Raw genomic sequence first — 21,863 nt, forward strand, 5'->3', positions numbered from 1 at the left:
CGAGTAATACCAGTCAATATCTGTGCTCGGGTTGAATAAAAATCCTCATTGGGTAGCTGACTGTGTCTGCGTTCTGTGATAGGCTAGTCACAGCGCCCTTCCCCTACACACATACAGATTTATTGTGTTGCTGTGCCCTGCTCTGCTCACTCACACACAGAACACTGAGAAGAGAACAGATCTCTCTCTCTCTGTCTCTCCCTCAGGTTCGCCGGTCTTTTCCGTTAACGTTTAAGGTTTCTTCAGCTTCAGGTTTGTTTTTTACTTCGGTTTGTAGTACTTACTTATTAACCAGTAGAGTTCTGGTAAACGTGGGGTTTGTTCAGACGTGGTGCTTGGTAGAATGTGACTCGCGTTGAGTCTCTGCCTGTCGGAGATTTTTTTTTCTTTTTTAAACCGTCAGCTGGCTCTAACCAGTTTTTTTTTACTTCATTTCCGAGTACAGATACAGATAATTCATATGGTTAACAGATACAGATAATGCTGTACTCGCTCATCCCTAAATGGAACGTTTCCGAGCAATCACAGCCATTCAAGTCAATGTTTGATGAATATCAAACATTGACTTGAATGGCTGTGGAATCACCAGCGTCCCAGAAGTGTGCTTGAAGCGGCTCTCCGCTCCGCTAAATATACGCGCCAGGCCTATTTTCACGTGAGCCGTGGGCCATTTGGACAGCCAGGCAGTGAAACAGCGAGACTATCCAGTCAATTTACCAAAGCACCCTCCAAAATATTGTTTATAAATGCAACACCACGGACAACGAGAGATTCATAATACCACATCACAGATCTTTTTTTATCAGGACAACACCAGAAAAGAGAAGGCATGGAGTTTAACTGCAGGAGTGCTTGGAGTGGAAGGTAGTTACTATCTTAATACAAACATGATTGTTCTGTAAAATACTTGTAGAGTCAATATAATCTGCGATTCTGCCAGCAAGACGCTCCGCTGAGACGCGCACTGTGTGGTATGGCGCAGTCGGAATGCAGCACAGATGTGCCCAGTGGAGAATTGGAGTTACGTATACACGCGGTAACACCTTTGCTCTTTACGTGGTAAAGAGCAAAGGTCAAGTGGAAGGTGTGGGCTGATAAATAAAGCAGTGCCGCAGATATCATGTTTATTATAACAAGTGAATGTCACTGCTGTCAGCGTGGGCCAAACATTTGGCTCTTGCGGGCCATGACATTCCGTTAGTTTTAAATAATGTGTGATTGCGTTCTACTAATACATTTTTCGTTATGGATTTGTCAAACTGGCTATGGTGACTAGGCTACCACTAGCCATGTTAGAATGGCTATAATATTAGCTTTGGGTACAATATTTTTATTGGGCTATATTACATTACGGACATTTCAAAAGCATCATACTATTCCAACAAGAGAATGGAGGAGAGAGACTTATACATTGCTTTATTTGCGAAGCAATGTTGTGCTAAATTGTCAATAAAGGCAGAAACTCGTCTTTTTCCACCAACTTCAATTTGGGCTTCCTGTATGCAAGGAACAAAGATGTGAGTTTCTGTTTGTGTTTTGTGTTTCTGTGAGTGTGATTGCGTAGCCTGGTTGAAACCAGACCCTTCTCAGTTGTAACTGAGGTTGGGTCTGGGCAAGGTTCATTCACAGCTCATTTCCAAAGGGGCGTCACCAATGGACGCCGCTCAAATGCCTCTGGGCGCATTGGATAGTCCTTCAACCAATCAGACCAACAATCCGGGTGACGTAGCAGTGACAGCGGCATCAACGGGTTGCTGCGCTTCAGTAGCCGTCATGTTGAATGTAAACAAAAAGCTGCTCGCCGGTGCCTTGATTTGGAAAAATTGGAAATGGGCTTGAATGGGCTCTTGGCCAGACTGACTTGCAGAGCAAATCTCAAATTTGCCGGAAGTTCGTCAGGGTTTTCCCAGGCTAGTGATTGTGTTGAAAGTGATCAATCTTAAGAGGGCAAGTTCAAACAGAGCCTTAGGCCACTGCCTAAGGCTCTGTTTGAACTTGCCCTCTTGTTTCAAAGACTTTGCCAAGGATCTTAATCACTATTAAGAGTCAAATGGGATAGCTGGGTTGACTGCTTCATAAACACTTTTCTTTTTCAGCATGTCTCCCTGAGAAGAATATGTTTTTCCTGGCAAAGTCTTTGAAACAAGTGTGCCCCATTCCAAATTAACACAAGTTGATTGACAGCACCAAAATAGAGTCACTGAATACTCAAGGTCAAATCACGAAATGTGGAAGGATACAGGTTGAAAAATAGCCCATAACTAGAGTCATTGTTTATTTATGGAAATTCTGTGTTATTTTACAGCAGAAAAACAGAGTGACAGTTAAGACGAGAGACACAAGGTTTGAACTGCTGTCCCTGAGGGTGCTACATAGTACACTACATACCCTGCAATGGCATCATGTACCCTTGAATAAATGACACCTACAGTCAGGTAACTGACTGACAGAGGGTTCATTGAAGGTTTGCAATTATGCAGGATGGCTGTATGTTGCGCAACAGTGTGAGAGCTGTCACTTTGTATGGATTTATCTCGACTTACTCATATGCGGACAAGGTTAGTTTCCCTCACAGGACTCTAGACATCCTGCAGAAGATCTTTCCTGGAGGTTTGAATATTTCGACGTTTATCACAACTTTAATTGAAAGTTGTATCATCTCGTTAAACAGTTGGCCCTAGTTTCTTAACCACAATGAACACCTAAAAGCCTTGTGTTGGGAACAGTGTAGAAAACAACCACAAAAAGAAAAAGGAAAGAATATTGTTGAATGGTACGTATAATTTACATGCAACACACATGAAAAGTTATCTTTACCCTAAATCTAAATTACTTTATGGTATTTTTTCATGACTTTTTGTCTCTTGATGTTTGTTGTGCCTCAAAGGCCTCAGCTTGTTCTTCTTAGGTATATTTAACCAAGCCCCTTGTCCTGGTTGACTTCCAGTGACATGAACCATGTCAAGTGTTTCATTATACAGTACATATACATAATTGTTCTACTGTTCTACTGTTATATAGTATGGTTATTGTTCTACTGTTATATAGTATGGTTATAATAATTATAATAGCTTGCATTTTATAGCACTTTTCAGGGGATCCAAGGAAAGATTTACAAATATTGTGTCAGACAAAAACAAATAGAGAAAATATAAGCAGCAACGTTTGCTATATAACAGAGTTAACTAAGTCCATAGGCATTGGTGAACAGATAGGTGGTCTAGAAGTTTTTTGAAGGTGTCCATAGATGCAATATTATGGATCTCTCCCAGGAGAGGGTTCCAAAGGGGTGGAGGCTGCCACACTGAAGGCTCTGTCCCTAAAAGTCCGCAGACTTGGGTGAGTGTTGGTGAGCAAGACCCATGTCCAAAGGGCGCAGATTCAGAGACTGTATAGAGTGATGCAGGAATGAGTCTTCAAACCCAGAAATGAATTAGCATTTTTATACTTCCGGTTCCCTCATCTCGAAGTCAATGTTTTTTTTTAAAACAAACATACGGACAGAAATACCTTCTATGTGTTTTCTCCTTTTATGATGGATCAATGCTGCTGTTATTTCTGTCTGTTACGTTAAAATTAAAAAAATTTTTTAAATAATCTTACCATCTACAGTAACTGCATTAAGGGAAATTGGGCGGTAATTCTTACGGTCTCCTGGGTCTACCTTTCTTACCCCGCAGGCAGGGCCCCCATTACCTCTTTAATTTCCTCTATAGTCAAATCCGCATTCCAGGAGTTCTCTTTGCTCTTCTGTCAGTTTGGGAAGCCCTAGTGGCTCTATGAAGGAACACTTATCTTCCCTGTGACATTCTTCCCTTAATCTCCTTTTCAGCGTTTTTGATTTTACTTTCTAATTCTAACAGTGCTTTAGCACTATTCCTCTTACGAAATTAAGCATGTTGTATAATGCGCCGCCTGATCACAGTCTTTAAGGCCTTCCAAGCCACCCCTGAAGACGACCTGAGGACCAATTTATCGCTAAGTATTCTTTTAGCTCAGACATAAGCCATTTTATATTTTCTGTCTCCTGTAAAAGGGAGGAGTTAAGGCGACACCTAATAAGAGCACCTTCTCTCACTTTGAGGCAGCAGGTCTAGGCACAGCCACGCATGATCAAAGATTTTGATATTTCCTATCACACAATACATCCTATAGCAGAGGGAGCCAGTGATTTGGACATTAAAAAAGTCTATCCATCAATATACATAACATTTCTTAGGAGCAATTATTGAAGGGGACTAATACATCCAAAATTGTACTTGTATAGGATATGTGTAGTTGTGGAACTCCAGAACGTAGGCTCACAAAGCTCTTTTATTCATTACATGTCATTTAGCTGACGCTTTTATCCAAAGCGACTTACAATTAAGTGCTTTCAACTGTGAAGGTTCAAACTCCAGACAACAAGTAGTAAGTGCAAATACAGTAGCTTTAAATAGGCAAAGCTACAAAGAGACAAATGAAAGTGCAGGTTCGAAAGTGCAAGTTCAAGAATTGTTTTTGTTTTTTTATCCGAGGTGTAGTCGGAAGAGATGCGTTTTTAGCCTTCGGCGGAAGATGTGTAGGCTTTCGGCCATCCTGATATCGATGGGGAGCTCGTTCCACCATTTGGGAGCCAGGACAGTGAACAGTCGGGATTTCGTTGAGTGATTAGTTCTCCCTCGCTGTGAGGGAGCAGCCAGCAGTTCAGCTGATGCAGAACGAAGTGGGCGGGTTGGGGTATATGGTTTGACCATGTTCTGGATGTAAGCGGGTGCTGATCCGTTTGTGGCCCTGTACGTAAGTACTAGTGTCTTGAAGCGGATGCGGGCCGCAATTGGTAACCAGTGAAGAGAGTGGAGGAGAGGTGTAGTGTGAGAGAACTTGGGGAGGTTGAAGACAAGTCGAGCCGCTGCATTCTGAATGAGCTGCAGGGGTTGGATGGCACATGCAGGCAGGCCAATCAGGAGGGAGTTGCAGTAGTCTAGACGTGAGATGACTAGAGCCTGAACCAGAACCTGAGCCACCTTCTGCGTTAGAAGGGGACGTATCCTTCTGATGTTATGCAGCATGTATCTACACGATCGGGTGGTTGCAGCAATGTTAGCAGTGAAGGAGAGTTGGTCGTCAAGTGTTACACCCAGGTTTCTAGCAGTCTTGGTGGGGACTCACTCAGTCTTGGCTCGGGGTTCACTTGAAACATCGGATGAAGTGATTATTTTTCTCTAATACAGATGATGCTGAACTAGGGTGACCAGACGTCCCGAAAAATTCGGGAGAGTCCCGAAATCCAAGCAGTTGTCCCGAATCCCGAATCCTGCCCTAATTGTCCCGAAAATTAGAGCAAAGTCTCAAGAGCAGACTCTTGAGCAGTGTTGGGAGTAACGCACTACAAAGTAACGCGTTACTGTAATTCCACTACTTTTAGCGGTAACGAGAATGTAACTAAATATTTTTTTTAATCAAGTATTTTGGGATGTTATTACAATTACTGAAATTTAAATGAGTTCGTTACTCGCGTTACTCTCTTGTGAAAAATGAACGCTTGCAGACAAGAAGACAGATAGGCCTACTTTAGCTGCTTCTGATCTAACATCGCAGGACGTTATGGTGGCACAAGAGCTCACAGAGCTCTGAAATATGATAGGAAAATAATGTATTTTTAGTTGTACATATCTATCTATCTATCTATCCATCTATCTATATATCTATCTAGCTATCTATCCATCTATCTAATTGCATGCTGTATATATGTAGTTTGAATATATGTACATATATATATTCAAACTACATTTCAAACTACATTTGTATATATATATATATATGGTTGAATATGAATATATGTTGTAAAAGAAATGCCCATAAATAATTAACTGCAGCTACTTATGCAGTTTGGGAAGATTTGTAATGCTGAGTGTATGACCAATTTCTGCTCTAATCCCTCTGGTATAGGGGCTGTATTTCTTGATATAGGTTCACAACTCCCACCCATTTTGCTTACCTTTGTATGGTACCATTCATTTTCTCAACAAGACCATTGGTTTGAGGATGATAAGGGGCACAAAGGCTTCTTTTTATCCCAAGGATCTAGCAGACATCAGTATTGATCTGAAATACATTTATCTCACTTTACAAACGATGAATTTTCAAGTGACTTGTGGTATTTTATTTTGCCCCCACAAATTATTGTTGGTAGCTATATTGCAAGTAGTTTTATTTTACCTGATTTACAAACTCCTTCCCCTGGTCTGTAAGGATCCTCTTGGGAGCCTCAAACTGGTAAAAAATTTGAGGATGCAGCCAGATACCTCTTTAGCCGTTTTTGTTCTAAGAGGGTAAGCTAGTGCCCATTTGGTCAATCATTACACAGATGTAACTTTATCCCTCTGTAGTCACAGTCAGCTTCCCTATCAGGTCGACGCCAACAAGCTCAAATCTAAAATCGCTAATTGTCGGGGCTGGACCATGCTGAACCAGGGGTTCTATTTCGTATAGGCTTCGCCCTTTAAGTCACGCTATTGGGTTTATCCCTTCGCGCATGCGCAGTCGTGAAGATTTTCTTTCCCGCCCTAGCGTGCCGCTCGGGCTTCAACTACGTCCACAAATACTGTACATAAACAGAGCGGACCCATAGCTCTGCTCCCACTTTTTCAAGCTAGCAGTATGAAGACAAGCTCGACTTCCAGCGGTGTTCACCTCTGCCCCACCTGCCGGACTGGCTGCATCCTGCCGCCGGACCTCCATCCCCGCTGTGAGACCTGCCTTGGCGCCGCTTACGCCTCTTGCCAGTTCTGCATCCGCCTGCCATCTAAAGAGCTTATCGGCGGGCGGAAGCTTTTCTGGAGTGTCAGGCTAGCGGGGAAGGGGATGGCAGCTGGGCAGACAGACGGCAATCCGTCAACACCCTGGATCCGCCGGAGGAAGGCTTTATTGACGAGCACGAGTCCGATGGCTCGATTCTCTTGGATAACGCCTCCGTCACCGGCTGTCCCTCCTCCCCCCTGGGAGATCTGGACCTCGAAACGGGGATCGATGCCCTCCCATTGCGGCTCTCCCCATCTCCGGAATGGCCAAGGGCACCGCTCCGGCGGTCTTCCCCTCTGCCTCAGGCGGCTCCACCCTCTCTTTTGGATCTGCCGGAGATCATCAAAAGGCGGCAGACCAGAGAGGCATAGTGCTCCCGGCTGAGCTTCCAGCCCCCGCTCGCGGCCTCTTGAGCGGAAACTGAAGGCTCCCGTCTTTCGCTACGCCCCGTTTACCCAGGTTCAAGGCGACACAGAAGCGGGCTTCCCTTCGGTCCCCCCTCTGGAGCAGAGTCTGGCGTCCATCCTGCTTCCGAAGGCCACTTTTTTTCGGCCACCGGAAGCCTATGCCTCCTTCGCCCCATGGTTCAGGTATGTGCTCAGGTCACTGACCGGTCACACCAGTGTCCGCACACAGGGTCTCGCGGCACAGAACAATATAGCTTTGCTAGCCGCCTCCGCCATGGCCATTAGCCTACTCCGGGAGCTCCTCCTCCGGAGCTAGTCACGGAGATTGGCAAAGCTATGACCGTGATCCTCACCCTGACCACAGCGTCCACGGTGGCGTTGTCCAGAGTCATGGCGTGGCAGACTGTGGAGCCAGCGAAACATCTGGCTCCACATGACATAGCTACCCACTGACATCAGACGCCAGCTTCTGTACGGCCCCATAGCTCCTGATGGACTATTTGGGCCCCGCCTACAGACAGCAACGTCCCATTTGCACCAAGCGGAACGATTTCGAATGCTCGGCTCTTGGAAGGCGGCTCCTCCACAGCAGCGCCGTCGCCATGACAAGCGGCTGCGTTTTCCCAGGCTTCGAGCGCCGCTCCTCCGCCCGGCCCCCCTCTGCAGCGACTGCCGGCTCCACATGACCGGCAGGCCTCTCGGAGCCGGAGGACCATGAAGGCGGCCCCCACCTGGTCTAACCCACCCCCGAGCCCCCCAACAAACAGTGGCGTCGGGGCGCGGGAAACGTCTGTCCACATACAGTTGAGAGATGGAAACACAACGGCCCTTTTAAGGGCCACCCCCACCCATCTAAAGAGCAGTTTCCCCTCAGCCAAGCAGCCCCTGTTCCCATTGAACAGTGCGCTGACAACATGACAGTCGTTCCCCACACAAGCGCACACCAGCCCACCGCTGCACGCGGAGCTCTACCGCTCTCTCACTATGCAGACAGCGGGAGCGAACGCTCATTCACTATGAACGGCACCGTTCATAGTGAATGAGCGTTCAGTCATCCCTCTCCCCCCGGCCATGCCAGCGGGACGAGGAAGACAATGACCCGGTGACCCAGCCCAGCGGTGGAATGGGCTCTGCGCTCCTTGCTGACCATGTCCGTAAACAAACATACAGACATGTGCACGCCTGCTCTCAGAGCACAGCGCAGCATGGATCAGGCTGACACACATGGACTCATGGATGTCAAAGCTGATAAGCTATACACTTCAGCTCGCCTCCCCCCCGCCTCGCGGGCATATTGGAGACAACCGTGTCATCCCAGGCAGAGCCAGATGCCATGACAGAGCTAGGGGAGCTACTCTCATGGAGTGCCCATTCCACATGCTGACCATCAGACATGTGTTGGAATGTGTGCGCCACCAAGAATGATTTACATCTGTGGATCTGAAAAACGCATACTTTCACATCCAAATCATTCCCAGACACAGGAGATTCCTGCGCTTCTTTTCCAAGGGGTCCATTTTCAGTACAACCGACTACCGTTCGGTTACTCACTGGCCCCCCGCACTTTTTCCAAGTGCATGGAGACGGCACTTCAGCCGTTGCAGAAAAAAAGGCGTCAGAGTCCTGTTTTATCTGGACGATTTGCTCATCCTGGCTCCCTCTCGGGAAACGGCGGCGCTGCACACTGTGGCAGTTCTGCAGCACCTGCAGACACTGGGTTTCGCCATAAACTGGCAGAAAAGCTCATTGGTTCCCACACAATCGATAGTTTATCTGGGCGTAGTGCTAAATTCGATTGTTATGAGAGCCAGGCTGTCAACACTAAGGCAAGACGCGCTGCTCTCTCTCCTGTTGCGCACCACGCCACGCGCAAAGGTGTCAGCGCTGTCCGTCATGCGCCTTCTGGGCATGATGTCCGCGGGCTACATGGTGGTCCCCCTGGGGCTTCTCCACATGAGAAAAATCCAGAGGTGGTTCCTCCGTCAGCGTCTCGACCCCATACGTCACAAGTGGCGAATTACTTCCCTACAGTCGGACCTGTCATATTGGAGGAACCCCCGGACTTTGTCAGCTGGGGTTCCCCTGGGCAAGGTGACATCATACGTGACAGTGTATACTGTCACGTATGACGCGTCCCTCACTGGCTGGGGGGGAATGTGCGAATCACAGGTGGTGGGAGGAGAATGGCCACCCCCTCTCCCACACATATATTGCCTGGAGCTGTCCACGGTGCTGAAGGTTTTGAAACACTTTGCCCCGGTGGTAGCAGGGAGACATGTTGTTGTACAGACAGACAATGTTACTGCAGCAGCGTTCATTAATCGCCAGGGCGGCGTACGTTCGGCCCGGCTATTGGAAATAGCCAGGAGCCTTCTGCTGTGGGCACACAGTCACCTGCTGTCCCTCAAGGCTGTCTACATCCCCGGGATACTAAACCGGGCGGCAGACCTAATGTCGAGGGGAGGGCCCTCTCACAACGAGTGGAATTTGAATCCCACTATTGTTCAGAAGCTGCGGAGCAGGTTCGGGAAAGCGGAGGTGGATCTGTTCGCCTCACGAGAAAACACACAGTGTGCTCTGTGGTTTTCCTTGAGCGCACGGGACAATCCACCCCTCGGCGTGGACGCTTTCTCCCACCACCCCTGGCCCAGAACCCTCCTATATGCTTTTCCCCCGGTCCCTCTGATTCCTCCATTTTTTGAAAGGGGTCAGACGACAAAAACCCGCCGTGCGCTCTCTCACTCCCCAATGGGATCTGGCCCTGGTGCTTCGAGCTCTGGGGAAGCCTCCTTTTGAGCCCTTGGCACAAGCCTCTCTCAGGTTGCTGTCCCTAAAAACGGGGCTTCTCCTTGCCCTGATGTCAGCCAAGCGAGTGAGCGACTTATGTGCGCTGTCAGTTTCACCGTCCTGTCTCTCCATTAGAAGGGACGGGAGCGCAGCCACCCTACAGCCTACCCTTCTTTCACACCGAAAATTTTAACAAATTCCTTTCGGTTGAGGGTTTTTTCCCTCCAGGGTTTTTCCCCCCCGCCTCATTACAACGACTAGGAGGAGGTTTCCCACCGATTGTGCCCGGTGCGTGTGTTATCACAGTATGTTTTACGCACGGCGGACATAAGGCGGACACAACAGCTGTTTGTATAGCCCTATAGTGATATAGTGATAGGGAACACTCCCAAGGAGCGGCCCTGTCAAAACAGCGTCTGTCTCACTGGCTGTGTGAGACTGGCAGTTATCACCCAGGCCTATAACACGGAGGGGGCGGAGCCCCCCCAGGGCATCCGGGCACATTCTACAAGGGCACTATCGGCATCAACAGCTCTGTTCAGAGGCATGTCAGTAGCCGATATCTGCGCTGCGGCCTCTTGGTCATCCCCATGCCCTTTCACCCGTTTCTATTTGCGGGATATGTCCGAGCCCTCTCTGACTCACTCGGTCCTATCCTCACTCAACGACGGATGATGCCCCGTCGTATGTGGGCCGGGTGCCGAGAGGAGAGTGGCGTCCCACATATATGTGTAGCCTATATGTACATATGTATATATATATATATATATATATATATATATATATATATATATATATATATATATATATATATATATTTGTCGCTATCACACATAGAGAGAGGTCTCACTGCCATGCACGCCTACAATCATGATATGTGCCACTGCATGTGCACTGCCTGGGGTCCTCCCCCCCCCCCTACTCTGGGTGGCTGGGAGGGACTCGGGCGTCCCATAATTATCAATCATGTACTACCCTCACCAATCATGCACGCCTGCCCTCTCGGCTAGGCCAAATTATTACCATGGCAGGCCCCGTTACCTAGATAACGGATTATCGGATACAGTCCCCTGTCAGTGTATGAGAGAGAGACAGAAAGGAAAAAAAGTTTAGTCTATGTTCCACTGTGGGCTCTGGGTCGCAGATGGCATTGACTACATCAGCTTCGCCCTAACCCAATAGCGTGGCTTAGAGGGCGAAGCCTATACGAAATAGAACAATAGTTACGTTATTGTAACTCCAGATTCTATGCGTATAGGCGTAGCCCTCTAAGATCCGGGCCACCTGCTCCAGTTACATTAGCTGAAGAAAAAGCTTATGTTGGGAGCAGAGCTACGGGTCCGCTCTGTTTATATACAGTATTTGCGGACGTAGTTGAAGCCCGAGCGGCACGCTAGGGCGGGAAAGAAAATCTTCACGACTGCGCATGCGCGAAGGGATAAACCCAATAGCGTGGCTTAGAGGGCTACGCCTATACTCATAGAATCTGGAGTTACAATAACGTAACTATCGTTAATGCATAGACTGTATTATAGTTTTCAGTCTATGTATTGAACCCAGAACATCTCCATCGCCCCCTGGTGGCTGGCTGGGCATAAATTCTGCCCCCTCCATTTTAGGGATGGAGCATGGACCAAACTATAAAATGAAAGTACACGTCAATACATTTTTCCCAAAGAAGGTTTCTGGCATATTAGGTCTTACAGCAGACTGTGGTAGATAGCGACACAGTGATTAAGCAGGTCCTCGCTGACCTCCGAAGGAGAAGAAGAATAGACAACATAGCTTTTTTCCATGGAACAAACTGAACTTATGAACTGACGGATTCTATGCACTATCATGTCTTTGCACTTTATGCACTGGTTTGCATGTATGAATATAACATGTATTGTATTTATAAAATGTTACTGTATAACTTCAATAAAGTTCTTTATTTAAAAAAAAAGAGACTCGTCATCCAGCCCCCAGTAGATGGCGACCCAGCACGCACCTTTAGATTTGTCTTATGTTGGAGACGTGTAGAAGAAGAAACCTATAAGGAAGTAGATTAGTCCTACGGTAGTAGTGGACCTAGATAAAGTATGGAGAGCCCAGAGTTAACTTTTACTTTGGCTTATATAGTGTTCTCTCTCTGCTTCGTGTCTACGCCCAACGAGTTCCGTTCGGCCGGTTTAACCATCCAGAATTTGTTTTCCTCCTGGCTGGGTAGTGAGGATGTGGGCTTCATCCAGTACCATGTCAGGAGGACCAGCATTACCGTACTGGTCCACTCCGCACTGCCTTTAGGTAAAATAGAACATTCAGATAGATATAACGTTAAGGACAGGGTAATAACAAAGTCAGTATTTGTCATATATTACCGAGACCGAGCTGAAAAATACTGAATAAGTTAACGTTAGCTAGCGCACACAGTTTACCAGCAATAGCCAGTACGTTACGTTATTGGATAATTTATCATTAACTAATTTGTTGGAAGGTGTAGTTTTCGTTAAGTTATAGTTTACATTTTGGCAACGGTTTACAAACTTTGTTCAACACACGTCCTGCTAGCAGCTTAATGTCTTAATGTCTCAGTCGGTGTGTTTACACAAACTAATCAGATGGTGACGTTGTTTCCACGTCCAGTCAGATCTTCTTTTACAAACTATATTGATAATATTGATCATATATATCTTTGGAAAAAACAAATGCATCCGTCTGTTTTTGGAAGGTGTAGGTCAGACATTCACAGGCCTACACTACCCACACAGTCTTAGTGTGGATGTAAATTGAAGCTGAGACTCAAAACCTTATCCACATAGTTAAAATAATTTAAAAAAAAAATGCAATGTGCAGAAGAACACAAGAAAAAAATCAGTGAATGGCCTCATGGGCTGCATTGTACATATTTGGTTTCATGTTTGTGTATGGTGCAGGATGGTGTCGGTAGGTGGTGTGTAACATGGGATGTAGTGGATGTGATTTGTTTCTTAAGGGGGCATTTGGTGCTGTTGTTCATATCATGTGCGTTTTGCGTGTGTCCAAGTTTTTTTGTTCATCTCTTCAGGTTACTACATGGGGATGTGTATCGCTGCTCCAGAAAAAAACCTAGGATACATTCACCAGGTCAGCCTGTCTCTCTCTGCAGTGTGCAGATTTATAAACACACTTGTGTGGTGTCACTCTATACTCATGCAATACAACTATTTAATTTCCCATTCAGAGTGGGTACAGTTTGTAATAATGTAATTGATGATATTGTGAACCTGCATTTCCCCCTCTGAAGTTGGTTATGGCAATTCTCAGTACAAAACTACTTTTGTCTCCAAGTGCAGTCAGATGCTTATTGTGAGGACTACAGGTGAACTCTTAAATAATTATATAATTTAAAAAAAAAGACGTAAAATCAGGCTAACAAAAGAGAAAAGAAAGAAAATGTTTATACAAATATAACTACACAGTTTCAGAATTAGCAGCTACATCACAATACTGTAGCTCTGCAATACAGTGCAGAGTGAAGAAATAGCATCAGTGACTGGTCTGAATTCGTGGTTCTGTGAATTGGCATCAAACTTCTCCAGAAAACACAGAACTATTGTGTAGTTTATCCTCCTCTGTTGAAGTAACACGTCACTTGCCATATTTTCACCAGGTTTTGTCAGTTGTGACTTAAATTAAATTAAAAACTTAGCAAAGCATTGAGTGTAACTAAGTCACTCCCCTCTGATGCAAAAGAAAACTACAAACTGTCAACGCCTGTAGTTATACTCTACTTAAATAATCATTAATTCATATTTATTTATTTATTGATATTCCTTTGTGCCATTTTTTTTAAATTTTTGATCTCATCCCAGTCCAAACAAAAGTTAGGTATTTTGTGATACAGTGCTTTAAGAGATTTTTTATTTAGATTTCTGCCTTGGCAATTAAATATACAATCTTTGACTTCCTGATGAAGTGTGGAGCATCTCCGATGTTCTCCATGCTACCTTGTCGGCAGTAGTTATAAAATGTTGGTCACAGCTGTGTTATTATGTTGTTTCACCAGGTGAGTGACAGCTGGAGAGCATTTCTCCTCTTCTCTATATGCCTTCAGTTGACCAGCTGGATACTCGTCATCTACTGGTCCCGCCGTCACTGGCACAACCATCCAATCAGCCGGGCCCTGCAGGCCCACATACAGCCTCCTTACTCCAGTTGGGGCTCTGTGGCAACCAGCATCAACGATGAGTTCAGACGCATAGATAAGTTTGCTACAGGGGCGCCTGGAGCCAGAGTTATCGTTACTGACAGCTGGGTGTTAAAGGTGAGTAAAAAAAGCTTTCATTTTTGGTTACATTGTTTTGGTGTAAATTAGAGATGTCCCAACTAAGACAACATGTGCTGGCTGACATCTTGATATGGCCCGTGAGTTATTTTAAAATAAAACCTATATTAGGCCGGCTGGCTATATTAAAATGCAGTTCTTATTGTTAACACTAGATGTCAATATCACCATATGTGTAGTTGTCAGATGCCATCAAGGAAGTCAATCTCCTGTGGGAGAAATTGTGTTGAGTTACAACTCTCAGGTGAGCAGAATGGATTGGTATCCCTTGTGTGTCCCAGTGGAGTCTGGAGGAGAGGCTGTGACAATTAATTGTATTAAACATCAGAAAGCTCTCTGCGCCACAGCCACCTAGCTGGGTGATGTGATCTTTTCCGATCAGTAGCACTTAATCACCAGTATGGCAAGGATTTGCATCTCCATTACAACAGGGCTACCTACTTGAAGGTGTGTTTTTAACTGTAACAGGCCTGTCTTTAGTCAATGACGTTTAAAGGCATCGGGCTGATCCATGGCTGACTAGTGGTCAAAGGAGCTGCTGAAAAATGTGGACAGACATTTAATTTACCATAAATTCTTCACAAACGTCCCCTGATATTTTGTTATTTAAAAGCTTTCAATATAAAGCAGCAAAAATCAAGGAATGTATCAGCAGTAACTTAACTCCTATACAGGTGAAAGCAACCATGAAACAATAAAATAAAGCATAAGTACAAACGGGGACGCAGGAGAGAAACTAAATTTTAGTTAGAAGCTACAAAAGTAAGCGAGCTTAACACATAGACTTTAAAAAACGTTTTTTTTTCTCTGGTCTCCTGCACAGACATGAGTTGAGTTTGGCAACACACTTGTTTTAGGGGGAAAAGGAGTTGTCAGGGCCACAGGTCGGCCACAGGTAGGCCGTGGTCAACCGCAACCTGCTTGGAGGCAGGTCGAGCGCACTTTGGCCTGCCATCTGGCCATCTTGGCATGGCTTGGCATATCTCGGCACAACTCGGCACATTAAACCTGTAGTCGAAATGCAAATTAGCACGGTATGGTTTGACTCAGTGCAGCCTAAAGTGCCAATGAAAAAACATACCATATGTGTATTAGCCCTGTGATGGAAACAGAACACCCCAAATTAATTGTCACCAGTGTTGCCAACTCTTTTCCAATGAAAGTCGCTGTATTTTCTACAGAAAGTCGCCAGATTTGTCGCTAGTCGCTTTTTTGAAAAAAAGTCACTAAGGGGGTCTGAAAACTTGCTAAATCTAGCGACAAAGTTGCTAAGTTGGCAACACTGATTGTCACTCTCTCACCGAGTGTAAACTGGGAGAGCTTTTCAGCCTTTTATTGCTTATTGTTTTGGAACACATTTAGCAAGCACTATCAGGCATCATGCTACATTTTAGGTGATAGAATGTAAATAGTAGTGAATATCAACAACTTCTAATTTAAAGAGTATTGAGGTGCAGACCTGTATGGGCTTCAATGCAAGTTTATTCAAACTAAAACCTTTTTACTATCTTGCCTTCATCAGGGTGGTTGTGTCTTGTTTACTGTGCTCCAATTTTGAAGGTATGCTAAATTGGCAAAAAAAATAAATCAACATTCATCCACATGCCTGACCATCTTTGTCATTCTCTAGGTGACCACCTATCATGTCTACATGGCCTTACAGAGTGAATGTCATGTGACAGTGACAGAGTCCAGACAGCACCAGCTGAGTCCAGACTCGGCTTCCCCCACACAGATATTGACCCTGCGAGTAGACAGTATCAACCCTGCTGTCAGACCCTTTGATATCAGGTGTGTGTGTGTGTGTGTGTGTGTGTGTGTGTGTGTGTGTGTGTGTGTGTGTGTGTGTTTCTGTGTCAGGACTAAACGGCATGTGCCATGAACAAGCCATCTCACTTTTCCACTGCTTCCAGGCTCAACTCTACAGAGCATGCAGAGCTCAGAGAGAAACTCCATGCACCCATCAGAAACTCTGCCAATGTAGTGATCCACCAAACCATAAGTGAACTCTTCCTGGAAACATTTAGAGCCCAGGTGGACCTCAATCAACCGTACACACTCCCCAGTGGACAGGTACACTACTATTTGTGTGTTTCATGCAACTGCTAAAATCCTGTTCATATGATCACAATACAAATTCACAACATTCTCTCTCCTACAAAGGAAATGGAGCCCTGTATAGGCTGTATGCAGGTTCCAGCAAGCACCAAGCTGGTCAGACTCTGCCATACAGAAGGTGTGTGTGTGTGTGTGTGTGTCTATTCCCTACCTTTATTTTGTCTATTTCTGTATGAGTACATTAAGAACAATACAAAAACTGGAGTCAAATTGTATGTGCACACATACCTGGCCAATAAAGCCGATTCTGATTCCTACCTTGCTGTGTGTTTATAGGAGGAGATAATGAGTCAGAGTGCCAGCAGTGTTTCTGCAGACCAATGTGGTGTCTGTCCTGTCTTGGGCGATGGTTTGCCAGCCGCCAAGATCAGCAAAGACCCGAGACCTGGTTGTCTAGCAGAGTCCCCTGCCCCACCTGTAGAGCCAAATTCTGTATACTGGACATCTGCATGGTCCACTGACAAGACACACACATACAGATCCGAACAGACCTTTTACTCTCGAAATAATGTTGAGGTGTGTTTTTATCCAACATTCAGCAGCAAAACTCTGAAGAGAAGCAGTGGACAGTACATTGGACTGAACTTAGTTATGTACCTGTAGTTTATTCTGTGCTTTCAATAAGGAATGATCATTTACAGTATAATTTAAAGTAATTACAACGTTCTGAAAAACATTCGTTTTGAACCCCAACATAGTGTAAAATGACATGATCAATGTGACATTTGGGAGATACGTTTGTTTGGTGTTTTAAACCCAGTCAGATAAGAGGCATCATATCAGTTACCCTGATCTATCTGCAGTCAGTAAAGAGACATCCAGATTGTTTAGGTAAGAAAAAAGACTTCTAAATCCAAGTGAAAAAATATACCTTTTAACAATGACCAGGACCTGTGTTCATCCACTTCAGAATGTTATAAAGAGCCGATATAAAACTGACTGACATCAAAATGTAAGCAGCCTTTAAGAGCAAATCTCAAGTTATCACTTTGTTATACACATGTATACTCTGAGCAGGAAAAGCCAATCAGACACAAGGATTTAACAACTTGCATCCGCCTCATTGTTTATTCTTTCACAAATCCTTATATGTTCTCAGAATAATGTTATTCTGCAAAAGCACAATTGGTATTTTTAATTTTAAGGAGCGAGTTGCAGGTTGGAGACCCCAGTAAATTAATGTTTAGGGAAATGCTGTAGAAACTAGATTTTCGGGGGAGGTGAAATACATCCATATACACAACAATGGCATCTGTCTTTACAATGCTAGTCTTTTTTTTTTTTTTTAAGGAATTTTTATTTCCAACTCAAACAAACAGATTGTAGATGACACAATAACTATAATATTTAAAACCATTCAACGGAATAGTAACAAAATAGACAATAAACCAAATACATATGTATAAATGACAACATCATAAGCCCATCATACATGTCTCCCTAGCACAAAGCTTTTTGGGAGCCCTCCAGAAAGTTCAGGTGCTTTCCCCATTTTCTGTATAGACATCCAATCTGGCAAACCGTTTAAATGACATTTTATTAAACGCCGCCACCCTAGCCATCTCACAAGCTCACTCCTGGATTGACGGCACCCCTTCATTCTTCCATCCTCGTTTTTTTATTTTTTATTTTATTTTTTTTACATTTTCCGAAACAAAAAGGACATAAAAAGAAAAACAAAACAAAGAATAACAACAACATAAATCACAAGATACCTTAAAAACATATATTATAATAACATACAGACAGGGGTGGGGGGGTGGTGGTACAAATACTCATGAAATACTCATTCATGTAACACAAACACTACACAGTCAAATTGTTGCTCTATTGTTCATATATTCTCTAATAAGAGTCCACAGGGTGCATAGACCATGATCACAGTCTGCAAGGGTTGAAGCTGCATTCTCCATAGAAAGCAAATACAGAAACTCCTATAACCAGTTATATTTGTTATAGCAGTCTAATTTGCGTGTTTTCCAATTCATGAGTATAGTTCTCTTTATAGAGACCTGTGCAACTATGCACAGGTCTTGCTTGTATATTTTCCAATCTGCTTCCCAATATACACACAATAGACACAATAGGGCATTTAGGAATATGAACATTCAGAATAATTTTTCAACATCTACTACCTCAGTCCAAAATCTGTATACAAATGGACAGGCCCACAATAAATGCATAAAGGTACCACGCCTACCATGCAAGCACAGTTCCGATGCATTCGGGTCCATTTTTTTCATGTTTTTTAACTAATGTGGTGTAATATAAGCCCTATGTATGATCTTCATTTGTATAACTTTATACCTTACACAATTGGACATGGATGTTGAACGTTACAATATGGAATCCCACTGATCTGTAGAGAGGGGTGAGCTAATGTCACGTTCCCACTGTTGTTTGATGGAGATTGGGCTGTCAGGAAGGGATAGACGTAGTAACTTGAATATAACTGAGACAGTACCTCGTCCGATAACAGCATCTCTGAGTTTACCATCAAGGACACTTTTAGATCCTGGCACAAGTGCTTTAGAAGTAGAGCTGTAGATATTGTAAAAATGCAGAATCATTCAAAATCATACTGTGTTTTAAGATCTAGAAAAATATATCCCTTTCTGAGTGATATTTTTATGTTTCCATGTTCAGACAGCACATGGAAACATAAACATATCACTCAGACAGCCAGTGTTATGCCACCCGCAGTTAAAAATGGATTATTCCATATCGGACAAGATGGTAGAAGCACGCCATTTATAGACATATAGACGATTATAGATCGTTTCTATACTGCCTTTGCCATTTCACAGTAAAACTCAATTAGTGGATTATCTATTTTGTTATTGTATTTAGGATGGTACAAGAATGACAATGTAGAGATTAATTTATTATATTTAATTATAGCCCTCTCCTCCAACCACTCCCAGCTACCAACCTCATAATTATTTTGTATCTATATATGCCCAGGACAGTGGGAATCTTACATTGTATGCTAAGTAATAAAGATAATCTTCCATTCTCTTAAAATAATCATAATCATTAAACTAGTCTGGACCCCGCTTCTTATGTGCTTATCTATCCCGTTTAGGATTGACCCATCTCCCAGAACAAATAATCTTGGGCTGAATAGAACCTGGGTTCCTGCAATCCGACATAGGTTATTAGGTATCCCGGTCCAAAATTCGTGGACCTTATCCCAATGCTAGTTTTGACACAGAAGAGGTTGTAAATGTATATTCCATGACGGAGCACAACCTTATAATTATGAGCCTGCTAGGTGGCCAAAAGTCCAGGAACAGACAAGGATTAGAATACATAACTAAAAGAAATTGAGTTGTGTGAGGAAAATCAGTGGACAGCTGACAGGTGTGTTGGTAAATGACAAGCTTCAGCTATTGATGGCTAATGCTGTGTTCACATTGCTTACTATCACATGTCGGCCTATACCAAAACTAGTATTTAGTCGTCTAGTACTGGTTAAGTACTTACCCATAACAGATACAAAGTCACGAGTATCAGCGTGTCTTGCATTGTCTATTATTCCACACTACGTTTTTATAGTGCTGTACCACAGTAGAGAGAGCTCTTTTTTGGCAGACAAAGAGGGGCAGGTTGATTTCTTACGATCAATCATCCAATCAATTTTTATTTGTCACATGAAATCTATAGAATTCCGTTGAAATGTAACACCATCAGCTCCTTCAACTTGTGTATGATTCATCAAAAAGTAAAATGTGGCTGTCAGATCGGAACAGAGAAAGAGTCACCTGGTTGAATGCTGCCGGTGTTGTGTCGAACTCTGTTCCCCCATCGAATAGTGTTTCCCTCCTATTAAAATGCCTAGCACCCCCATCTGTAGTTAGGGTTAAGGTTTAGGTAGGGGGGAACAGATCTCGATCGTGAAACAGCGTTTCCAGCCAAGTTTTAGCGAAAGGACACAACAGCTCCTGGCATCCCTCTGGAAACTGACGGAGGCCACTCGGCTCACAGTCTGACGCTTGCACACTGGCTGCCCAGCAGAGAAGTTGCCTTCTCTGCTTGCACACTGGATGCCCAGCAGAGAAGTTGCCTTGGTGCCCCCTCAGATGTAGAGATAAATGCAGAGATTATCTTGCTTGTCCACATAGTCAGGATCAGAGCCATAGGTTGTAGCTAATAGCCATCTTCACCTTTTTCTTTGTGTTTACTCGTTTACATTTGAAAAACTTTGATTGGCTAGTCTAACAGAGTCAGCAGGAGACCTGTGAGTTGATTTGCCAATCCTGTTGAGCAACTCGTAATCATGAGATGGCCGTAGAGATGGCCCTGCTAGCTGGAGCTCATCTTCTCCACCTGTTTACTCTGGTTTTTACATTTAAAAACCTTGACAGGTGCTGTGTGACTTGTCTCCTACTGCTTTTCAAACATCACAGCTAGCAGTTAAAAAGTAAATTTAACAAAAATATAATAATTGCAAGATCGCATTGAGCTGGTTTCAATCTCTCTAGAGCAAGACACACTTCGCGTCTACAGCTCTATACTGTGAGCTACTTGAACTCTCAGGCTTCTTCTGCTTGCAGGAAGGCATTAATTAACTACATCAGCATCCAGGTAATAGTTTGTTTAGTTTGTTAACTAGTTACCTGGGCTTATAATAGAAAATACTAGAGTGTATTTATCACGTTTCTTTCCTTGTGGCAAATACAGAATTGCTAACGATGAGCCACATGAAAAACTAAAACAACTTGTTACCCTGGACTTAGTATGGCAGTGTTTTATTTTGTCCACGATGGGTGCACTTTGTTGAACCCAAAGAGAAACACAAATGGCCTGAGTATAATAAGCTCCTTAAATAATTTAAATACTACTTTGCTGTGTTGGAGTTTGAATTCAGAACTAGACATCACTTTGGATAAAAGCATCTGATAAATGACACCATTCGGAGCAAAGCTCAAATAACACTGTATTGCAAGCACTTTTTGCTAACAGAGGTATATTTTACTATACAGTACATACAAAAGGAAGGAGAATGACTGTAAATCATTACATCCATGCCTTCAGAACTTGTGGGTAGAATTATTCTGCTCAGTGGCTCAGTTAAAATTATTTATCAATCATATGTGTTGTGTCGTAGGGGCTGTAATGTATGTATGTAATGTGTGTAGACGTGCCTGGAACACCTCCCTAGGGAGGCGCCCAGGGGGCATCCTTACCAGATGCCCAAACCACCTCAACTGGCTCCTTTCGACGCAAAGGAGTAGCGGCTCTACTCCGAGCTCCTCACGGATGACTGAGCTTCTCACCCTATCTCTAAGGGAGACACCAGGCACTCTCCTGAGGAAACCCATTTCGGCCGCTTGTACGACCCATTTCAGCCGCTTGGTCATGGGTGGTAATGTTATATGTTTTTGCTCAACGTGATCTTGCAATGATTATATTTTCTTAAATTAATTTTTTATTTTAGGTGGCTGTAATGTAGTGCAACC

The 21,863-nt window shown here is 44.0% G+C and overlaps 3 protein-coding genes across 5 annotated transcripts in view; 2 read left to right on the top strand and 1 right to left on the bottom strand.

Annotated features, from left to right (window-relative positions):
* Positions 1–21,863, top strand: part of nfkb1 (nuclear factor of kappa light polypeptide gene enhancer in B-cells 1) — a 1,201,612-nt gene that overhangs the window by 752,052 nt on the left and 427,697 nt on the right. The window lies entirely within an intron of this gene.
* Positions 1–21,863, bottom strand: part of sqstm1 (sequestosome 1) — a 585,288-nt gene that overhangs the window by 273,731 nt on the left and 289,694 nt on the right. The window lies entirely within an intron of this gene.
* Positions 11,975–17,644, top strand: tmem129 (transmembrane protein 129, E3 ubiquitin protein ligase). Of its 3 annotated transcripts, none has more exons than XM_036006569.1 (7): positions 11,975–12,263; positions 13,024–13,082; positions 14,005–14,262; positions 15,914–16,074; positions 16,197–16,356; positions 16,447–16,519; positions 16,681–17,644. In XM_036006569.1, exons 1-7 carry the CDS (start codon positions 12,059–12,061, stop codon positions 16,860–16,862), a joined length of 1,098 nt encoding a protein of 365 aa, XP_035862462.1. In that variant the 5' UTR covers positions 11,975–12,058; the 3' UTR covers positions 16,863–17,644. The 3 variants fall into 3 exon arrangements, with proteins under 3 accessions (XP_035862462.1, XP_031169668.1, XP_031169667.1); XM_031313808.2 differs by having other exon boundaries at positions 14,053–14,262; positions 16,678–17,644; XM_031313807.2 differs by having other exon boundaries at positions 11,977–12,263; positions 16,678–17,644.

This window comes from Sander lucioperca, chromosome 1 (assembly GCF_008315115.2).
Source record: "Sander lucioperca isolate FBNREF2018 chromosome 1, SLUC_FBN_1.2, whole genome shotgun sequence".
In the NCBI taxonomy this organism is placed as follows: Eukaryota; Metazoa; Chordata; class Actinopteri; order Perciformes; family Percidae; genus Sander; species Sander lucioperca.